This window comes from Sabethes cyaneus, chromosome 1 (genome assembly GCF_943734655.1).
Source record: "Sabethes cyaneus chromosome 1, idSabCyanKW18_F2, whole genome shotgun sequence".
Taxonomy (NCBI): domain Eukaryota; kingdom Metazoa; phylum Arthropoda; class Insecta; order Diptera; family Culicidae; genus Sabethes; species Sabethes cyaneus.
Genome location: NC_071353.1, coordinates 83,276,218 through 83,296,276, shown reverse-complemented (window position 1 = coordinate 83,296,276; position 20,059 = coordinate 83,276,218). Strand labels below are relative to the sequence as shown.

The 20,059-nt window shown below is 40.0% G+C and overlaps 1 protein-coding gene across 1 annotated transcript; it reads left to right on the top strand.

The window, feature by feature from the left end:
• The first annotated feature begins 5,164 nt into the window (after window positions 1-5,164).
• On the top strand, window positions 5,165-5,938 carry LOC128745879 (uncharacterized). Its single transcript, XM_053842945.1, has one exon. It carries the CDS (start codon window positions 5,165-5,167, stop codon window positions 5,936-5,938), a length of 774 nt encoding a protein of 257 aa, XP_053698920.1.
• The last annotated feature ends 14,121 nt before the right edge of the window (window positions 5,939-20,059 follow it).

Below are 20,059 nucleotides of genomic sequence, written 5' to 3'. Positions count from 1 at the left end.
CCGCCTTCAAGATGGTATGGAAAATAGCGCAGAATTAACTCACTACGTGGTGCTAGCGTATATGTAGCATTCTTATGCAAGCTGTATCTTGCGTTGCTAATTATCTAGAAAGTTGCGGTCTTCGGGAAGGTAACTCAAATGACTGCCACCTTCAAGATAGTATGGAAAATAGCGCAAAATTGACTCACTACGTGGCGGTAGTGTATATGTAGCATTGTTATACAAGCTGTATCTTGCGCTGCTGGCTATCTAGAAAGTTGCGGTCTTCAGGAAGGTAACTCAAATGACTGAAACCTTCAAGATGGTATGGAAAATAGAGCAGAATTGACTCACTACGTGGCGGTAGCGTATATGTAGCATTCTTATACAAGCTGTACCTTGCTCTGCCGGCTATCTAGAAAGTTATGGTCTTCAGGAAGGTTACTCAAATGACTGTCACCTTCAAGATAGTATGGAAAATAGCGCAGAATTGACTCACTACGTGGCGCTAGCGTATATGTAGCATTCTTATACAAGCTGTATCTTGCGTTGCTGATTATTTAGAAAGTTGCGGTCTTCGGGAAGGTTACTCAAATGACTGCCACCTTCAAGATAGTATGGAAAATAGCGCAGAATTGACTCACTACGTGGCGCTAGTGTATATGTAGCATTGTTATACAAGCTGTATCTCGCGCTGCTGGCTATCTAGAAAGTTGCGGTCTTCGGGAAGGTCACTCAAATGACTGAAACCTTCAAGATGGTATGGAAAATAGCGCAGAATTGACTCACTACGTGGCGCTAGTGTATATGTAGCATTGTTATACAAGCTGTATCTCGCGCTGCTGGCTATCTAGAAAGTTGCGGTCTTCGGGAAGGTCACTCAAATGACTGAAACCTTTAAGATGGTATGGAAAATAGCGCAGAATTGACTCACTACGTGGCGCTAGCGTATATGCAGCATTCTTATACAAGCTGTACCTTGATCTGCTGGCTATCTAGAAAGTTACGGTCTTCGGGAAGGTTACTCAAATGACTGCCACCTTCAAGATGGTTCAAATTTGAATATAGGTCACTGAAGAGTTTCTGTGCTACAAGAATTTTAAAATAATCATAGGTGTGTATTACACAGTCGAATAAATCCTAACTAAACATATTTTCGTTCCCACTTGCCTCGGGTTACCATATATGGTTTAATTACATATAATAAACATAATTGGGTCTACACGGAAAGAAAACTGTTTCTGTTTTCATGAATAAAAAATCATGAAAAGAAAAAGCTTGAAATGTTTAGAGATTCTTAGTTTTGCTAACGTGAGCTGTGTGTTAAAAGTGATGAATGTATGAATGAATAGTGATGAATAGTTCAATGGAAAAATCTGCTACCATGGAAGGAAGAATCCCTTACGATAAAAGTGAAGGAGGCTATGATATCCAATATTCTGGATATGCAAATTAAACTATCGGTCTCTTTTAATGACGGCAGTTCCGGTGAGGTAACAATGACGGCCGCTTTACTCGACGTCGCAAGTGTTGTGGTGAAAGAAGAACCTATGTTTCAGACATCCTCGACGCAGTCGAGAAAGCAAAAGTATGTAGCAGCATCCTCATCTTCGCTATCAACGCAACATCGGCTAGTGGGACAACCCTGGCACGATATCGACAAAAGTGAAATATCGAAACCACACTCGAAATCAAATCTATTGTTATAGTATATCAATCCAAATTCTATTATTTCTATAACCTATTGTTACTACATACTCGACAAAATTAATTATATCGATGTGAATAGAATAAAATATTTAGTCTTAGCTTGCAATTCAACCGGTGCACATCTTTTCATCTCCGAAAGACCGCACATATATTGATAGCAGCTAAAGTGGTGACCCCGACGTGATCGTCAAATTAACGCTAATTTTTACAACTACGGTAACCGCGTATCGCAATTTCGAAGTAGTACTTTTCGGTCGGTAACGCTTACGAGATGATGGACGATAAATCGAGCCCGAGTGGATCTACAATGCAGCCGACCATCGAAGCAGTGCAAGTGCCGCGGCTTAACCCGCCTAATATGGCTGACACGAATATCGAGACCTATTTTATGTCACTGGAATTTTGGTTTGCTGCATCAGGGATTGGTGCACATCCCCAACAAGATTCCCGCAAGTACAATATAGTCATGGCACAGGTGCCACCAAATAAATTGACTGAGCTACGCGCGATCATAGAGGCTACTTCTGCAAACGATAAATATGCGTATATTAAGACCAAGCTGACCGAATATTTCGCCGACAGTCAGCAGCGGCGTCTTCAGCGCGTTTTATCAGATATGCCACTGGGGGATCTAAAACCAAGTCAACTCTTCAATGAAATGAAGCGAGTTGCAGGAAATTCACTCGTTGAGCCGGTGCTGCTCGATCTGTGGGCAACCAGATTGCCGCCCCATGTACAAGCAGCAGTAATCGCATCGACAGGAGACGCTTCAAATAAAATTGCCATCGCCGACGCCATTGTGGATTCGATGGGCCTACGACAAATCAATACCATCGACCACCACGTGCAAAATGCGGCAATGGCGTCTTCCACCATTCTGGAAACAACAGCTATTGATCCAGTAATGGACCTGAGAAGAGAAGTTGCCAGACTAGCTAAAAGACTCGAGCAAATACTGCCCAGCAAGAATATTGTTCGTGGTCGTCCACGTTCCCGTTCTCGTGAAAATGGAAGGCGCAATTCACAACGCGAAAGGGACCCATCAGTCGGAATATGCTGGTTTCATCGCACATTTGGAAACGATGCCCGAAGGTGCCGTACACCCTGCTCATACGGCCAGCAGGCTTCTTCTAACCAACAATGACGTCAATCTGCGGATAGTGTGGTGGAGATTGGCGAGCTTTCTACCACAGCTGCGATCTATCGCCTTAAAATTTCGGATTCTACAACCAACATGCAGTTTTTAATCGATACGGGCGCCGATGTGTCCGTAGTTCCAAAGAGAGCAAACTCAGCCGAAGTGAAACCTACGGCAGTGAAACTTTTCGCCGCAAATGGTACGCCAATCAAAGTGTATGGTGAAGTGTTACTTAGAGTAAATCTCGGTCTGCGTCGTGAGTTTTTGTGGACTTTTCTGATCGCCGACGTTTCCTCCGGAATAATCGGGGCAGATTTTATATGCAATTTCGATTTGTTAATCGATCTTAAACGAAACCGCCTCATCGATAATACAACCAATCTATCATCCGTAGGATCTCTCACACTCACTAAGGAATATTCCATTAAAACGTTCTCTACTGTGTCGCCGTATGCTGAAATACTAGCAGAATTTCCCAGCATCACCCGAGTTACACCGCCGGGTACAATCAGTAAATCTTCCATTGTGCATCGTATCGAAACTACCGGTCAGCCAGTCTATGCGCGACCACGACGTCTGGCGCCGGATAAATTCGAAGCTGCTCGCAATGAATTCGAACTTCTAATGAAGCTAGGAATCTGCCGTCCATCCAGTAGCAACTGGGCCAGCCCGTTACATTTAGTTAAAAAAGCAGATGGTTGCTGGCGTCCGTGTGGAGACTATCGTGCTTTGAATGCACAGACCGTACCGGATCGATATCCTCTCCCGTATCTACAAGACTTCACGGCCAATCTGCAAGGTAAAACTATTTTCTCCAAAGTGGACTTACAAAAAGCGTTTCACCAGGTACCAATCCATCCTGACGACGTTCCAAAAACAGCCATCACAACGCCTTTTGGACTGTTTGAATTTTCGTTTATGACATTCGGGTTAAGGAATGCAGCGCAAACCTTTCAGCGGCTTATTCATGAAGTCGTTCGAGGATTGGACTTTATATTTCCGTATATCGACGATTTATTCGTTGCCTCGTCGTCGCCCGAAGAACACAGAGACCATTTACGCCAGCTTTTCGAGAGGCTTAAGCAGCACAACCTAACAATAAATGTGGCTAAATGCGAGTTTGGCCGCAAAACGCTTAATTTTCTGGGACATTCCGTTTCTGCTGAAGGAATTTGTCCTTTACCAGAACGCGTTGAAGCAGTTCGAAATTACAAGCTGCCGTCCACGATCAAGGAACTAAAACGCTTTCTGGCCATAATAAACTTCTATCGAAGGTTTATTCCAAATGCCATCGAAGCTCAAATACCACTATTGCAAATGACTCCTGGCAACAAACGAAACGATCGTTCGCCGTTAAAATGGACTGACGAAACTACAGCAGCTTTTGAGCAATGCAAACAGCAACTTGCTCAAGCTGCACTCCTAGCTCATCCTGCCAAATCAGCAGAATTGTCTCTCTGGATCGACGCCTCGGACACTGCAGCAGGTGCTGTGTTGCACCAGATCGTGAATGGAGAAGTTCAACCTCTGGGATTTTTTTCAAAAAAGTTCGACAAAACTCAACTTCGCTACAGTACCTACGATCGTGAACTGACTGCGATATTCCTCGCAGTTCGGCACTTTAAGTTCATGTTAGAAGGACGAAGCTGCCACATCTATACAGACCATAAGCCAATCGTCTATGCTTTTCGTCAAAATCCCGACAAAGCCTCCAATCGTCAAGTTCGCCAACTGGATTTTATTGGACAAATAACCACGGACATCCGACACATAGTTGGAAAAGACAACATCGTTGCCGATTTACTCTCACGCATCGCTGCTATACAAACATCTCCTTCGGTAGATTACGACGAGCTTGCTGAAGATCAAAAAATCGACAACGAGCTGCAAAATATTTTAAAAGGTACATCTCCATCATCTTTAAAATTAAAACTTTTTGCCGTTCCAGGCAGTAAAAAACAACTTGTTTGTGATTGCACAGGCGATCGCATTCGACCATTTGTTACTAAACGTTTCCGTAACATAGCTCTACAAGCAACACACCAACTGTGTCATCCTGGTACGCGTGCAACAGCCAAATTAATGACAGAGCGATTTGTTTGGCCGAGCATCCGCAAAGACAGCATTTCGTACGCCAGGAATTGCTTGCAATGTCAGCGATCAAAGGTGACGCGCCATACTCAATCACCCGTGCTGCAATACTCAACGCCAGATAGCCGATTTTCGCATATTAATATCGACATCGTTGGACCTTTCCCTCCGAATAAAGGACATCGATATTGCCTCACCGTCATCGACAGGTTCACACGGTGGCCAGAGGCTTTTCCTGTTCCAGATATGACAGCCCCGACGATCGCAGAAGCTCTACTCACTGGGTGGATTTCACGTTTTGGCGTTCCAACATACGTTACGACCGACCAAGGACGCCAGTTCGAATCATCTTTGTTCTCAGAGTTAACTCGCTTGCTGGGAACTACTCACCTACGTACAACTGCGTACCACCCCCAATCAAACGGTATCATCGAACGGTGGCATAGAACCTTAAAATCAGCGATTCTGTGTCACAATCCCGATCATTGGAGCGAACAGCTACCGGTGATTTTGCTTGGTCTACGAACGGCCTATAAGGAGGACATAAAAGCATCTGCAGCTGAGATGGTATACGGAACCACTCTTCGAATACCATCAGAGTTTCTCGTCAACAATTCAAAGGAATCGAACGAAGCTGAATTCATCGCAAATCTACGTAAAGTCATGCGTAATTTGCGAGTTCAACAGACGTCTTGGCACGGCAATAGGAGTGTATTCATCCATCCTGACCTGCACTCTTGCAAGAACGTCTTCGTACGCAACGATTCGGTTCGACCGTCAATATCGTCACCATACGAAGGACCGTTCGAGGTGATGAATCGAAGTGACAAATTCTACAAGGTTAACATCAGAGGGCGAACAGTGAACATCTCGATTGACAGGTTGAAACCAGCCTATATAGTGGAAGATGCATCGAATATTTCGGGACCTGCAACTACAACTGCTGATGCAATTCCTCCGACTAGAGTCACTCGATCTGGTCGACGAGTTGTCATCCCTCTTCGCTACGGTTCGACCTAGTCTAGGAGGGGAGTACTGTAGCAGCATCCTCATCTTCGCTATCAACGCAACATCGGCTAGTGGGACAACCCTGGCACGATATCGACAAAAGTGAAATATCGAAACCACACTCGAAATCAAATCTATTGTTATAGTATATCAATCCAAATTCTATTATTTCTATAACCTATTGTTACTACATACTCGACAAAATTAATTATATCGATGTGAATAGAATAAAATATTTAGTCTTGGCTTGCAATTCAACCGGTGCACATCTTTTCATCTCCGAAAGACCGCACATATATTGATAGCAGCTAAAAGTATTTAGATCCAATTCTTCATTGAATGCAATGATGGCTATGAAAATACGTGGACGGGGGTTCATAAATACAACGCCTGCAACCATTGAGACATAGTGAATTCTTTTAAAAATCACTTGTGTGCATCATAAAATTTGAAATACTAATTTTCGTTTTCACAAAGTGCTACCCAGTCCCAGTATAGTAAACAAAGACGTAGTCCTACGTCAAAATATTTTAAATGTTTGAGCAGTCACTGAAAACCTTGAGCTTTAACTCCATATTTGATACCAAAATAATAAAAATCAATTCAGTGGTTCAAAAGTGATAAATTATTAAAGAAGGAAAGCTTGGCAAAAGTTGGGATGTTTTGGGACCACTCTTTCTCAAAACGGGGCTCCCGAAGTGCCAAATGGAAAAATACGGGCGTAAATTTTGTAGAATTTATATGGACGGTTGATCAAGCGGGAAAGAGAGGGATAAAAAATACACAATCATCCTAAGAACCTTCCCCGGCCTCAAAAACCCTTGCACGTTAATTCAAATTTTGGACTCAAATCGATAGGACGTTAATTCAAATTTCGGACATAAAATGAAATCACGTAAAATGAATGGACGGTTCGGTAACTTAAACTACCTTTCCGAAGAAAGGAACTTCTTGTACAACCAAGATCATGAGTTATGGCAAATACAAAAAAAACATACATTAGTGCCGCCGGTTCCATACCATCTTGAATTTTCCATACCATCTTGAAGGTGGCAGTCATTTGAGTAACCTTCCCGAAGATCGCAACTTTTCAGATAGCCAGCAGCGCAAGATACAGCTTGTATAAGAATGCTACATATACGCTAGCGCCACGTAGTGAGCCAATTCTGCGCTATTTTTCATACCACTTTGGAGGCGGCAGTTATTTAAGTAACCTTCCCGAAGACCGTAACTTTCTAGATAACCAGCAACGCAAGATACAGCTCGTATAAGAATGCTACATATACACTAGCGCCACGTAGTGAGTCAATTCTGCGCTATTTTCCATACTATCTTGAAGGTGAGAGTCATTTGAGTAACCTTCCCGAAGACCGCAACTTTCTAGATAATCAGCAACGCAAGATACAGCTTGTATAAGAATGCTACATATACGCTAGCGCCACATAGTGAGTTAATTCTGCGCTATTTTCCAAACCATCTTGAAGGCGGCAGTTATTTAAGTAACCTTCCCGAAGATCGCAACTTTTTAGATAGCCAGCAGCGCAAGATACAGCTTGTATAAGAATGCTACATATACGCTAGCGCCACGTAGTGAGCCAATTCTGCGCTATTTTTCATACCACTTTGGAGGCGGCAGTTCTTTAAGTAACCTTCCCGAAGACCGCAACTTTCTAGATAACCAGCAGCGCAAGATACTGCTTGTATAAGAATGCTACATATACGCTAGACCCACGTAGTGAGTCTGCGCTATTTTCCAAACCATCTTGAAGGCGGCAGTCATTTAAGTAACTTTCCCGAAGACAATCCAAATTTCGGAAGTAAAACGAGAGGACGTTAATTCAAATTTCAGACGTAAAACGAGAGGACGTTAATTCAAGTTTTGGACGTAAAAAAAGTGGACGTTAATTCAAATTTTGGACGTAAAACGAGAGGACGTTAATTCAAATTTTGGAATTAAAAAAAGTGACGTAAAACGAAATCACGTAAAATGAACGGACGTAAAACGAGATTCTAGTGTAGTTTTTGTTATAATTTAATTAGAACTTACATTGTAGTGTTTCTTTACGTACTATCCGAAATGGCAATCTTAACGGGTTTTATTGCACCAGCAATATTCTAATGTAGTCGATCCTATAAGCAACGGTAATTATTTGGGACAATAGTCGCCTAGCCATGAGGTAGATGATGATGATGATGATGATGATGATGATGATGATGATGATGATGATGATGATGGTCCCACCTCGTACCCCTACAACGGTTTGAGCGGGACGATTTATCTAATTAAGATATTTATGATATAAAAATGTAGCCAGGTGAAAAAAACAAATAGGCGAACTGGCTTCTAATACAGACATATCAAACTTTCAAGTGAATATCAAAATTTCAAAAGATGTTCAAGGCTAGTCCAAAACGTTTGCAACCCGAAAATTATCTGGACTTGATTAGGAATCGAACCTAATATTTTGAGCCCCAGCTAGTCAGAATTGGTTCTAGATAACGATCTAGAACTACGAGGGAGATCCTGCAGTCTTTTGGTACTCGGTACCGCCGTGAGCGATGGTATACGAGTTCCAAAGTCCACAAGCAAACCCAAGCCTGTCCAGCTGCTGCTCCGAACCCTTTGTTCAGGACAGACGTTCAGGAAATAATTTCAAGATTATCTATGTCTGTTCTCGCGCGCGTGGCTCAAACATGTGTAGTAGAGTGTCCCAAAATAGCACTATGTCAGAAAACCCGGGGGCTCACCCCTCAAATGATAGCTTAGGGTGTCACAACAAAACTTTTATATGACGTCAACATTGGTTGCCGCGATTTAGGGGTCGCACATTTGAGTTTTATGAAAAAATGGCATTTTTCAGGAGTAAATTCAAAAAAATATGTTTAGAAATGTTATAATAGATGAAACAAGGTACCTAACTATTTTTTCACAATCATTGGGATCTCATACATTCATAAAAAAGTTGTGGTGGCATGTCTGGAGTCATATTTGGTTACAAAAATTTATTGAATTCGGGAAAAATTTAAAATTTTCGAAATTTCATTTAAATAAACGTCAAAACAGGGTATCGAACAGTGTCTTAGAGCAACGTAGCTATACTGTATAGATGGGAAATTTTATGACGAACAACTTTGCCGAAGAAAGTAAGGATGTATCTTTAAATCTCGCTGAGATATTCACCGTTTTCTGAAGGCGGAACAAAACACATTTCCATAATTTTCAAATTTTAGCAGTTTCAGGTGAAAGAGGTAAATGAAAAAACTTGAACTGTTTACTCTAAACATCACTTACGTTTTTGATAAGAGGAAACATGCACCTTCCAAAAACTTTGGCACCATTTAGGCTCAAGAATCACTTCTAAAAGGGCTATTAAAATAAATAGGTACTATGTTTGAGAAATTGTATCTCCTGAAACTAGGTTTGCTCCATAATGAAGCCTAAGCGTGAGTTTTGTGAAAATTGAGTTTTAAACATGAAAAAATAAACACTGAACAAAAATTCACTATGCTCCAAAGTCAGGAAAAAATGTAAAATTAAAATATACAGGAAATGGTAACCTCGATTTTTTTTGGAAAAATAGTGGTGATTTGATACATTTTGAGACTTTTTCTGAAATGGTGCAACATTTATCAAAGGATTTTGTAGAACAACGACTTTTAAGAATATTTTGTAACCTCAGATTATTATTATATTTCTTATTATTATTCTTAAATTTCTCGTTATACATATATGTAATTTGAATTTGAAGAACAACTTCATATGTGCTTGACAACACGTGTTCAAAATAATAATTAGCTTCTAAATACAGCCGTATTTAAGATATTTAAAAAAAAGTTTAATATATTTTATATTTTTATTATTAACGTGCCGTTTTCATATGTTATCCGCGTTATATTACCATGTTAGCAACTAGAATAAATATTACTAGAATTAATATTTGTCTGAATACACCATGCTGATTCTACCATCTACTGATAGTACAAAGAGGGTAAAAAAAATTTCAGTGTTTATTTTTTCAGGTTGAAAAATCAATTTTCTGCAACTCACGCTTAGGCATCATTTTGGAGCAACCCTAGTTTCGGGAGATACGATTTTTCAAACATAGTACCTATTAAAATAAATACGCCCTTTTTTAAAGTGATTCTTGAGCCTAAATGGTGCCAAATTCTGTGGAGGGTGCATATTTCTTCCTATCCAACACGTAAGTAACGATTAGAAGACATACTTCAAGTTTTATCATTTACCTTTTTCACGTGGAACTACTAAAATTTGAAAATTGCGAAAATATGTTAGGTCCCGCCTTTAAAAAAACGTGAATACCTCAGCGAGATTTGAAGATACGTCCATACTTTTTTCGGCAAAGTTGTTCGTCATAAAATTTCTCATCTATACAGTACACGTACGTTACTCTGAGATACTGTACGATACTCTGTTTTGACGTTTATTTAAATGAAATTTCGAAAATTTTAAATTTTCGCCCAATTCAATAAATTTTTGTAACTAAATATGACTCCAGACATGCCACCATAACTTTTTTATGAATGTATCAGATCCCAATGATTGTGAAAAAAATAGTTAAGTACCTTTTTTCACCTACTTTAACGTTTCTAAAAATTTTTTTCTGAATTAACTCCTGAAAAATGCCATTTTTTCATAAAACTCAAATGTGCGACCCCTAAATCGCGGCAACCAATGTTGACGTCATACAAAAGTTTTGTTGTGACACCCTAAGTTATCATCTGAGGGGTGAGCCCCCGGGTTTTCTGACATAGTGCTATTTTGGGACACTCTAATGTGTAGTCTTCTCTATACTTTTTTAAATTAATAGTAATAACAATTTTAAATCCATCATCATCAGTGAACATGGTAACTTAATATATCCAAAAAATATACAAAAATTAAAAAAATGTACAATCTTCTTGAATCAATACAAAAAAATAAATCAAATTGCGTCTAAAAAGTAGCTTTTGTGTGTAAAATGCATAGCCTTTTGAATTCTGCCATTGTTGCTGCACGTTTTATTTGTCGCGGCATCGAATTAAAAAAGTTAATTCCTTTGTACAACAGAGAGTTCTGTGATCTTCCAAACAAAAAGTGTGGTGTTCTTGCATCTTCCGCGTTTCAAGTGTTGTACGCATGTAAATCACTTCCCCTTTCAATTCGATCACACAAGTATCGAGGCAGCATTCCATTAAGAATTTTATATAGAAACACCATTGTCAAAAAATAAACTCTTTGCTTCACAGAAAGCCACTGCAATGCTGTATTCGTTACAGCATGTAACAGCATGTGTCACATGTATATAGTAGTAGAATTAATTTAATATTGGCCAAGATTCCATTATCAATATTATTAGCATAATTGGTAAATTTAAATATTAGTTCATCTTCATTTTCAAATCGCTACTCCAAATAAATTTTCAATAAAAATCTGTGGTCGGCAATACCGCGCGCCGACTCACAAAATCAAATCAAATTGGCATACGTGCTGCTATCAGAATGATATTCCAGACGCTCGCTTACGTTGCCTAATTTGCCTATCATCGCTAACTCGATCGAGGAGGTTGACCTGTCGATAAAGGCTGATGACCCGCCCGCAATCGGGAGAGTGTTTCACTTTGCTCTCTAACCTTGGGGGGTTGGTCGGGTTGACAAGATGCAAGCCGTGCGCTGGAAGAAGATTGCTTTAACCGAAAATGCAACTTCGTACTTTCGAACACAGCGATAAAGAATTTCGTTAGGCAGGTTTCGATCAAGGACGGTTATCTGAGGATCACCTTGTCCTGATCTTTCACTTTGATCTGACCTGTGGAAGAGGCAGGAGTTGTCCGTAAATTTAACTCGCGACGTGATTTGAAAGCAAAGGTAGTGAAACGCATGAAGATATCTTTTTTCGAGCCAGATAAGCAGTTTTTCCCTTTCCCATAGATAGGCAGTGATAGAACGTTCCTCTGTTTAAAAGTGCTACCCGTGTGCGACCGCAGTTCGTGCCTGCAAGTGTGCTGCGAGAGGTAGGGCACCTATTTTTGCGAAAAGGCGGTGTGCGTAAAATTGCGTGTGGTTTTCTTTTAAATTTCGGATGATAGATTCGCCACGGGACACATCATCGGCACCCTGCAACATTGTCATCGACTGCTCCTGGCCCCACCGTCAGCTCCAAGTTTTCCCGGCCCGCTACAACGCCGGACGAGGGTAGCGTCATCAACTGGCGCCCGGTACGGGATAGGCTGGCCGAACAGCAATCGGCAGCATCCAACACACAGCAGACTACTAGCGTCGAGTAAAAAGCAGCCAATTTTGCACGCCGTGCGTCGTCAGCAGCAGGAGTAAATTTCGGGATCCGCGTGGCGCGGATCAGATAGATCGCGTATTGCCCAGGGCAGTGATGGCGGCCCCGCCATTTTGTTAGAAACCTCATGGACCATTGAGCAGCAACGGTAAACCTCATGTAAACCCCGGGTATTGAGTGAGTACTTTTATATTTCTATTGTCCAAGCGCATGTGACTTGAATAGGGCCGAGACCCTAACCAAACCAACAGCAGCCGGTTGGTAGCAACCCACCGCACCGCACAGCGAACGTACGTTCTTTTTTTTTGCACACACCGCTAGCTAGAACAGAAGGAAGATGGGAAAGGATAGATTGAAATGAATAGGCCTAGGGAAAGATGTATTTGTAAAAATCGAATGAATAAACTGCACAATGTCAATGCGAATTGTTGAAAAAATGCTATTTTGCAGTAGGAAGATAGAAGCGTTTTAAGTCAATGAAACAAACCTCCATGCGGTCGGCTTAGAAGGGATTTTTCATGTGTTCGGTTTGCGTTCCTTGTTAGTTTTTGAGCATTTTCTACTGGGGCGGCTGACTCCGAAATCAGCCAAGGACTCTCTTCAATCATTTTGCGGTCATTTCTAGGTGGAAACTGGACTCGGCCAGTGATGAGAATTCCCCGTTCATTTGTCTGTCTCTGCGAGTTCAAACGCTGCTGTTCTTAAGTGCCAGGTCTGTATCGTAGGTAAAGTTTTGTGACGTAGCCATACGGAGTATAGCGTCACGCGTTTAAGTCTGCCAACCCGCTTCCCTTCCCGAACTCGGGATAAAAGTGAACCTCTCCCTGCGAGGGTCTCAGGCTGGGCAACCGTTAATCTCGGTGGGTGGTCTCTCCTTCGGAGAGTGGCGCTTAAGCCACCCGCTTATTAATCGGGTAGCGAAAAGGCGGACCTGTTACATTTGGCGCCCAACAAAACAAGGCTTTTGCAGATTTGGCCTGGTGATATATAAAGGGCTTAGTTTAATTTATTTTCTCTTCATTCTTTTGGCGGTAATTTTTTTTTCTCTACATTTTTTGATTTTTGTAAATACTAATTATATTGATTTGCAAAATCGCCAGCCGTTAGTTCTTTTTTCTTTTGTAATTAGATTAAGACTAGTGGTAATTGTACATAAAATTTTCTTCAAGTAATTTTTCTCTGCAAGCGACGTTAATTCTTCCTTCATATTTTTTTTTCTCTTGGGAACTCATTTTTTTATGCTTCTTTAGTATATTTTCCTTAGACTACGAACTAGAAGACTATGCAGGGAAAAGATTAGGGGTCTACTTCGCGAACAAACTGAAAAAGATGCATTCTCATCTAAGCCAACAATAAGCATTTTTTAGCTATGAACCTCCGTAAGGAGTGACCACAGACTACGATGAGAAAATACCGAAAGGGTTCAAGCATCTTGCCGCTTTGACGGACTCGTGTCAGTGGTGAAAATTACTGGCACTGCGGGTACCAAAGTTGGCCAAATAGCTACGTATAGCGTAACTGGCTATGAAGATACTTCGCGGAAGTGACTAAGACCGGAAATTCGGAACGAGAACGGCAAAGAATGGAAAAAACCACCAAAGTGTGATATTTGATCCAGTCGCAATGGATCTTATATATAACTGTAAATAGTAGTTTTAGTATGTTAAGGGCCTACGTCCCTAACCCTTAAGTTATGATTAGAACTTATTCTATATTAATCTTAAAGCTAGTTTAAATTTCTCACTTGTTTCCCACGGTGGTTGAGCTCACAGCATACTTTCTCCCTTCTGGAGGAATATTGGCCTGGGCACACCGTACGCTTAGCTTAAATTTTCCGTCATCATAGTTATTTTTCACATTTACGTTCCTAGAATAAGTCAAAATTAGTTTGTAGACGTTTTTGAATTGATTAGTTTTGTTTACCTTAAAGGTGAAGTAATTTTTTCTCCTTATAGTTCATCGTCATTTTTTTTTTTCGCCTTTTCATAGTTCGTAGGCATCCATAAGTTGGCTGATAAGCAGTTAAAAGTTAGTTTCAATTTTTCGCGAAATGAAATTTTGGCTTACCGGTAAAAGTAAAGATTTTCTTAGTTGGCCTTTTTTTGCCGTACCTTTGAAATGGGAAGCTTTCCGAACCACGGTATTATACAGCAGCAGCCGACCGTTGCAATTATTGCACTTGTCGCACCTAAAATAAAAAAGCAAAAACAAACCAACTTACATCCAATAGATAGCGATAAACACAGTTTACTCTCCTCGGTTCACTTTACGTACAGCCAAGCACACACAATAAACTAAAACAAACGGTGAATTTTGGAAAACAAACGGTGTTTTCCAATTAAAAACACTACAAACGCGAACACGGTTCTAAATTTTACTTTCGTTTTCGTTGCACACGCGGTCAAGTTCAAGGTTGTTTACATTTGGTTGACAGTTGATTGAACGGGCTGAAGAGCAATTGTGAAAAAGACTATAGCAGTGGGTATGCTGGAGTGGGATTTTGATACTCACGGAAGGGTGTTTGAATGTGTCGTTTTTTTATGTAAAGATTTTCTAAGAGAATTTTGTTATCAGTTTTTTCTGGTGTTTAAAAATTCTCTTTAGGAGCATTTTCGTTTCGAGTTCGTAATAAGCATTACTCGTAGGAATTGTTTCTCTGCGGTAGCAAATTACGAATAGGAACAGTATCTTTTTTGTGGGGAAAGTTGCATCCTGCAATCTCGCTTCGTGCTGGGGAAGGATGGCATGCTGGACCTGCTAGTAGGTTTTCGCGTAGGCGATTATTTAGTGGGATTGTCTTCATTTATCGGTTCGTCCAGGTGTAGAAGATAATCTCCAGTCTAATGGTTTTTTGAGCTTGCTCGAAGCTTGTCGACAGCTTTGAGTGGAAGCTCAGTATTGTACATGCTGAATGTTAGTATGAAAGGAATGAATGTCTGGATGAATGAAAGAGGTTCTTCAGTCGTTAACAATCAACTGTTTTGAACGCTTTTCTAGGATTATTTGATTTTCCGGGCAATTTAGACAGAAACGTTGGGTTCACAGTCAATTCTTAAAATAATCTCGAGTAAATTTTCGCTGGAGACCGGAGACTTTGGTCGTTGAGGGTCAGTGGCAGGCTCGGTTTGTAATGAACAGAGTGCTGTAAATAGAGACTGAGCCAATTAAGTTTGGCAATGACAATATATGACCCCGAAATTGAAAGGATTTTTCTTGGAATAAGACTGTGGCCTACGAAAATTTGATTGGTCATTGTCAGATCCCTGACAACTCCAATCAAATTTTCGTACTTTTTAGTAGGGAATGATGTAACGAACTCACATGTATATAGTAGTAGAATTAATTTAATATTGGCCAAGATTCCATTATCAATATTATTAGCATAATTGGTAAATTTAAATATTAGTTCATCTTCATTTTCAAATCGCTACTCCAAATAAATTTTCAATAAAAATCTGTGGTCGGCAATACCGCGCGCCGACTCACAAAATCAAATCAAATTGGCATATGTGCTGCTATCAGAATGATATTCCAGACGCTCGCTTACGTTGCCTAATTTGCCTATCATCGCTAACTCGATCGAGGAGGTTGACCTGTCGATAAAGGCTGATGACCCGCCCGCAATCGGGAGAGTGTTTCACTTTGCTCTCTAACCTTGGGGGGTTGGTCGGGTTGACAAGATGCAAGCCGTGCGCTGGAAGAAGATTGCTTTAACCGAAAATGCAACTTCGTACTTTCGAACACAGCGATAAAGAATTTCGTTAGGCAGGTTTCGATCAAGGACGGTTATCTGAGGATCACCTTGTCCTGATCTTTCACTTTGATCTGACCTGTGGAAGAGGCAGGAGTTGTCCGTAAATTTAACTCGCGACGTGATTTGAAAGCAAAGGTAGTGAAACGCATGAAGATATCTTTTTTCGAGCCAGATAAGCAGTTTTTCCCTTTCCCATAGATAGGCAGTGATAGAACGTTCCTCTGTTTAAAAGTGCTACCCGTGTGCGACCGCAGTTCGTGCCTGCAAGTGTGCTGCGAGAGGTAGGGCACCTATTTTTGCGAAAAGGCGGTGTGCGTAAAATTGCGTGTGGTTTTCTTTTAAATTTCGGATGATAGATTCGCCACGGGACACATCATCGGCACCCTGCAACATTGTCATCAACTGGTCATCAACATTGTCATTGTCATCAACTGGCGCCCGGTACGGGATAGGCTGGCCGAACAGCAATCGGCAGCATCCAACACACAGCAGACTACTAGCGTCGAGTAAAAAGCAGCCAATTTCGCACGCCGTGCGTCGTCAGCAGCAGGAGTAAATTTCGGGATCCGCGTGGCGCGGATCAGATAGATCGCGTATTGCCCAGGGCAGTGATGGCGGCCCCGCCATTTTGTTAGAAACCTCATGGACCATTGAGCAGCAACGGTAAACCTCATGTAAACCCCGGGTATTGAGTGAGTACTTTTATATTTCTATTGTCCAAGCGCATGTGACTTGAATAGGGCCGAGACCCTAACCAAACCAACAGCAGCCGGTTGGTAGCAACCCACCGCACCGCACAGCGAACGTACGTTCTTTTTTTTTTGCACACACCGCTAGCTAGAACAGAAGGAAGATGGGAAAGGATAGATTGAAATGAATAGGCCTAGGGAAAGATGTATTTGTAAAAATCGAATGAATAAACTGCACAATGTCAATGCGAATTGTTGAAAAAATGCTATTTTGCAGTAGGAAGATAGAAGCGTTTTAAGTCAATGAAACAAACCTCCATGCGGTCGGCTTAGAAGGGATTTTTCATGTGTTCGGTTTGCGTTCCTTGTTAGTTTTTGAGCATTTTCTACTGGGGCGGCTGACTCCGAAATCAGCCAAGGACTCTCTTCAATCATTTTGTGGTCATTTCTAGGTGGAAACTGGACTCGGCCAGTGATGAGAATTCCCCGTTCATTTGTCTGTCTCTGCGAGTTCAAACGCTGCTGTTCTTAAGTGCCAGGTCTGTATCGTAGGTAAAGTTTTGTGACGTAGCCATACGGAGTATAGCGTCACGTGTTTAAGTCTGCCAACCCGCTTCCCTTCCCGAACTCGGGATAAAAGTGAACCTCTCCCTGCGAGGGTCTCAGGCTGGGCAACCGTTAATCTCGGTGGGTGGTCTCTCCTTCGGAGAGTGGCGCTTAAGCCACCCGCTTATTAATCGGGTAGCGAAAAGGCGGACCTGTTACAATGCGTCCAGCATAATATATGAGGAAGTGTACCTATTACATCTTAAAATTAATCGCGGAACTTTATTTTGTAAGCGCTGCAACTTCAATATTTGTGTTTCGTTTGCAAGGAACAGAATGGATGAGCAAAAATCTATATATGGTGAAATGATTGACTTATATAAAAGAATTTTACTACCCGAGCAGGAGAAAATTACTGAAGAATACCTGATCCAGATATTTTTTGGGTGAATAACTGCATATCTGAATTAGGTATTGACGAGGTTGATATAACAGGTAAAATAGCTAAAATAATAGCTAAAAAATGTTCTATAAACACTTAAATAATAACTGATTTTGCTATTGCAATACCTAAATAATATCAAATGTTTTTGCACACGGGACGTCAATCGAATATCTCAGTTTGGTATTACTATGCTATTCAATACTAAATCTATATCTCATTTTGACATTTTAAGAAAAAAACGAAATATCTCGTTAAGTTATTCAGATGATATTTAATACTAATTGAATATCTCCTTTTAGTATTATAAGAAAAAATAATTAATATTTCATTTTGTTATTGCTATGGTATTCAATACTAACAGAATTGCTCATTTCAGTATTTTTACCTAAAATTAATATACACTGAAATCGCTTTTTACGCAAATTTCAGAATTTACGGGGTTTTTTCGTGATTTTGAAATTTGCGCGGTACTTAACGCGAATTTCGAAATTTACGCTGTTTCGATTTACGTGGAACGCATCATTCGCGTGAAAAGTGACTTGAGTGTACCTCATTCAGCCGATACTTAGAAAAATAAATAATACCACAGTTAGCTTTGTAAATTTACATATTCTTCCAGCAGTTTTCTGAGTTTCATGTTTATTTAAAAACATCAATCATAGGCATAGAGGCCTGTCCGGCCATACAGGACTTCGCTCTATATGATTAACAGTATTGATAAAAATTTTAATTAACCTTAGACGTTCATATGATAATTTTAGAACATTTTAATATCTTCGGACAACTTGTTTATTTTTGTCCAGCTTTTGTATGGAGAGGATCCATAGTGCGTCGAAGCAGCGCTAGCATCAAACATTAGACCGTATGAATAAAACAGTTTGCTTTGCTTTTCCCGTGTAAATCTTATGGGAGAGTATGCTCTAACTCTTTTATTCATACGGCCTATTGTGCGAACGAGAAAAATCGCATTTTTAAATATGCTTACATACTTATATCTTAAATACTTCTTAAATAACACTAACATAGTTTTTCTAATACACCATTGTGTGTAAAACCCGTACCTGATATGACGTCACTATAGCTGAATATTCAAAACTATCTAATAAAAACGCACTCTCATTGAATATTTTGCTTAGTCTTTTTGCTCCCGCTCTAGTGCGCGCTGCTTTAAGCATTAAATTCACGTAAATTATGAATTGCGTAAAAATAAATCGCATAACCGGCTTCAACACTTGCCAAACCACAAGATTGGTTGCCGAAAGTAAAACGCCGTGTGATATGATACAACAATCCCATCGACTAAACTAACGTCCCGAAAGTAAAGTGAACAGATCTCTGCTCACGCCATAGCACCAATTATTTTCGCACAGATCTTCGGTTTGGTGCAGTGCCTCAGAATTGTATGACATTTGGCGTACGGGCATAGTTTATGGGCTTATTGAAAAAAAAACTATTGAAAAAATCTCCAGTTTTCCATGAAAGCTCTAAGGGAAATTTTCCGATTTTCTCGAACATCGCTTATTTGAAAAATTCATAATTCTTGAATCAAGCATCGTAGAACAAAGATTTTTTTGTAAAGATACAAGAAAATTTTCTCAGCAATCTAGGAAAAATACCAGTTTTCACAAAATTTTCCACGGCAGTGGTAAAGAAAAGTCGACAAAACCATGTTCTTATTCAAAGAATTTTTTTTAAATATTGTTTTCTTATTTGCAAATTCATTATTTTTTAGTGAAAAAACTTTACGATAGTGTTTTTTGTTATTCTAAAGCCGGAAAAGGTAATTTTTATGAACATTTATTTATCTCAAATAATCATTTCTCAGGAACTAAGCATCGCTGAGAAAATCCTATTTTATGAAAATATTAGTTATATTTCTTAGCTAACCACAAAAAATACTTTCTGGAAAAAAAATTCTACAAAATCTTTCACGGTGGTAGAAAATTTCAAAGAAATGTCGGAAAATCTATGTTCTAATTCTTAAAAATTACGTGTTTCTTGTCCGTAGATTCATAATCTTACGATGACAAACATTTCACGATATCGTCACGATTGGCCATAACTCAGGAAGTAAACTTAACGCTATCGTAAAATTTTTGTCATCAAAAGCTAATGAATTGGACTTGATATTGTACTCAAATCAGACTTGAAAAAGTGAACTTAGAATTGAGCTTGAAATTCAAATTATACTTCAATTATCAAATCAATTATCAATATCAAATTAGATCAAGTATGGAACCGAAAGTTGGACTTTAAGTTGAACCTAATTACTGTTATTGCTTAAAAACTAAACTTGAAATTTTCCTTAAAATTGGATTTGAAATTGAACATATCAGACTTTCGTTTGGTCCAATTCAGACTGGAAGCTGGAACCTGAAATTAGATGTGGAAGAGAACTTAAACTTGAAAT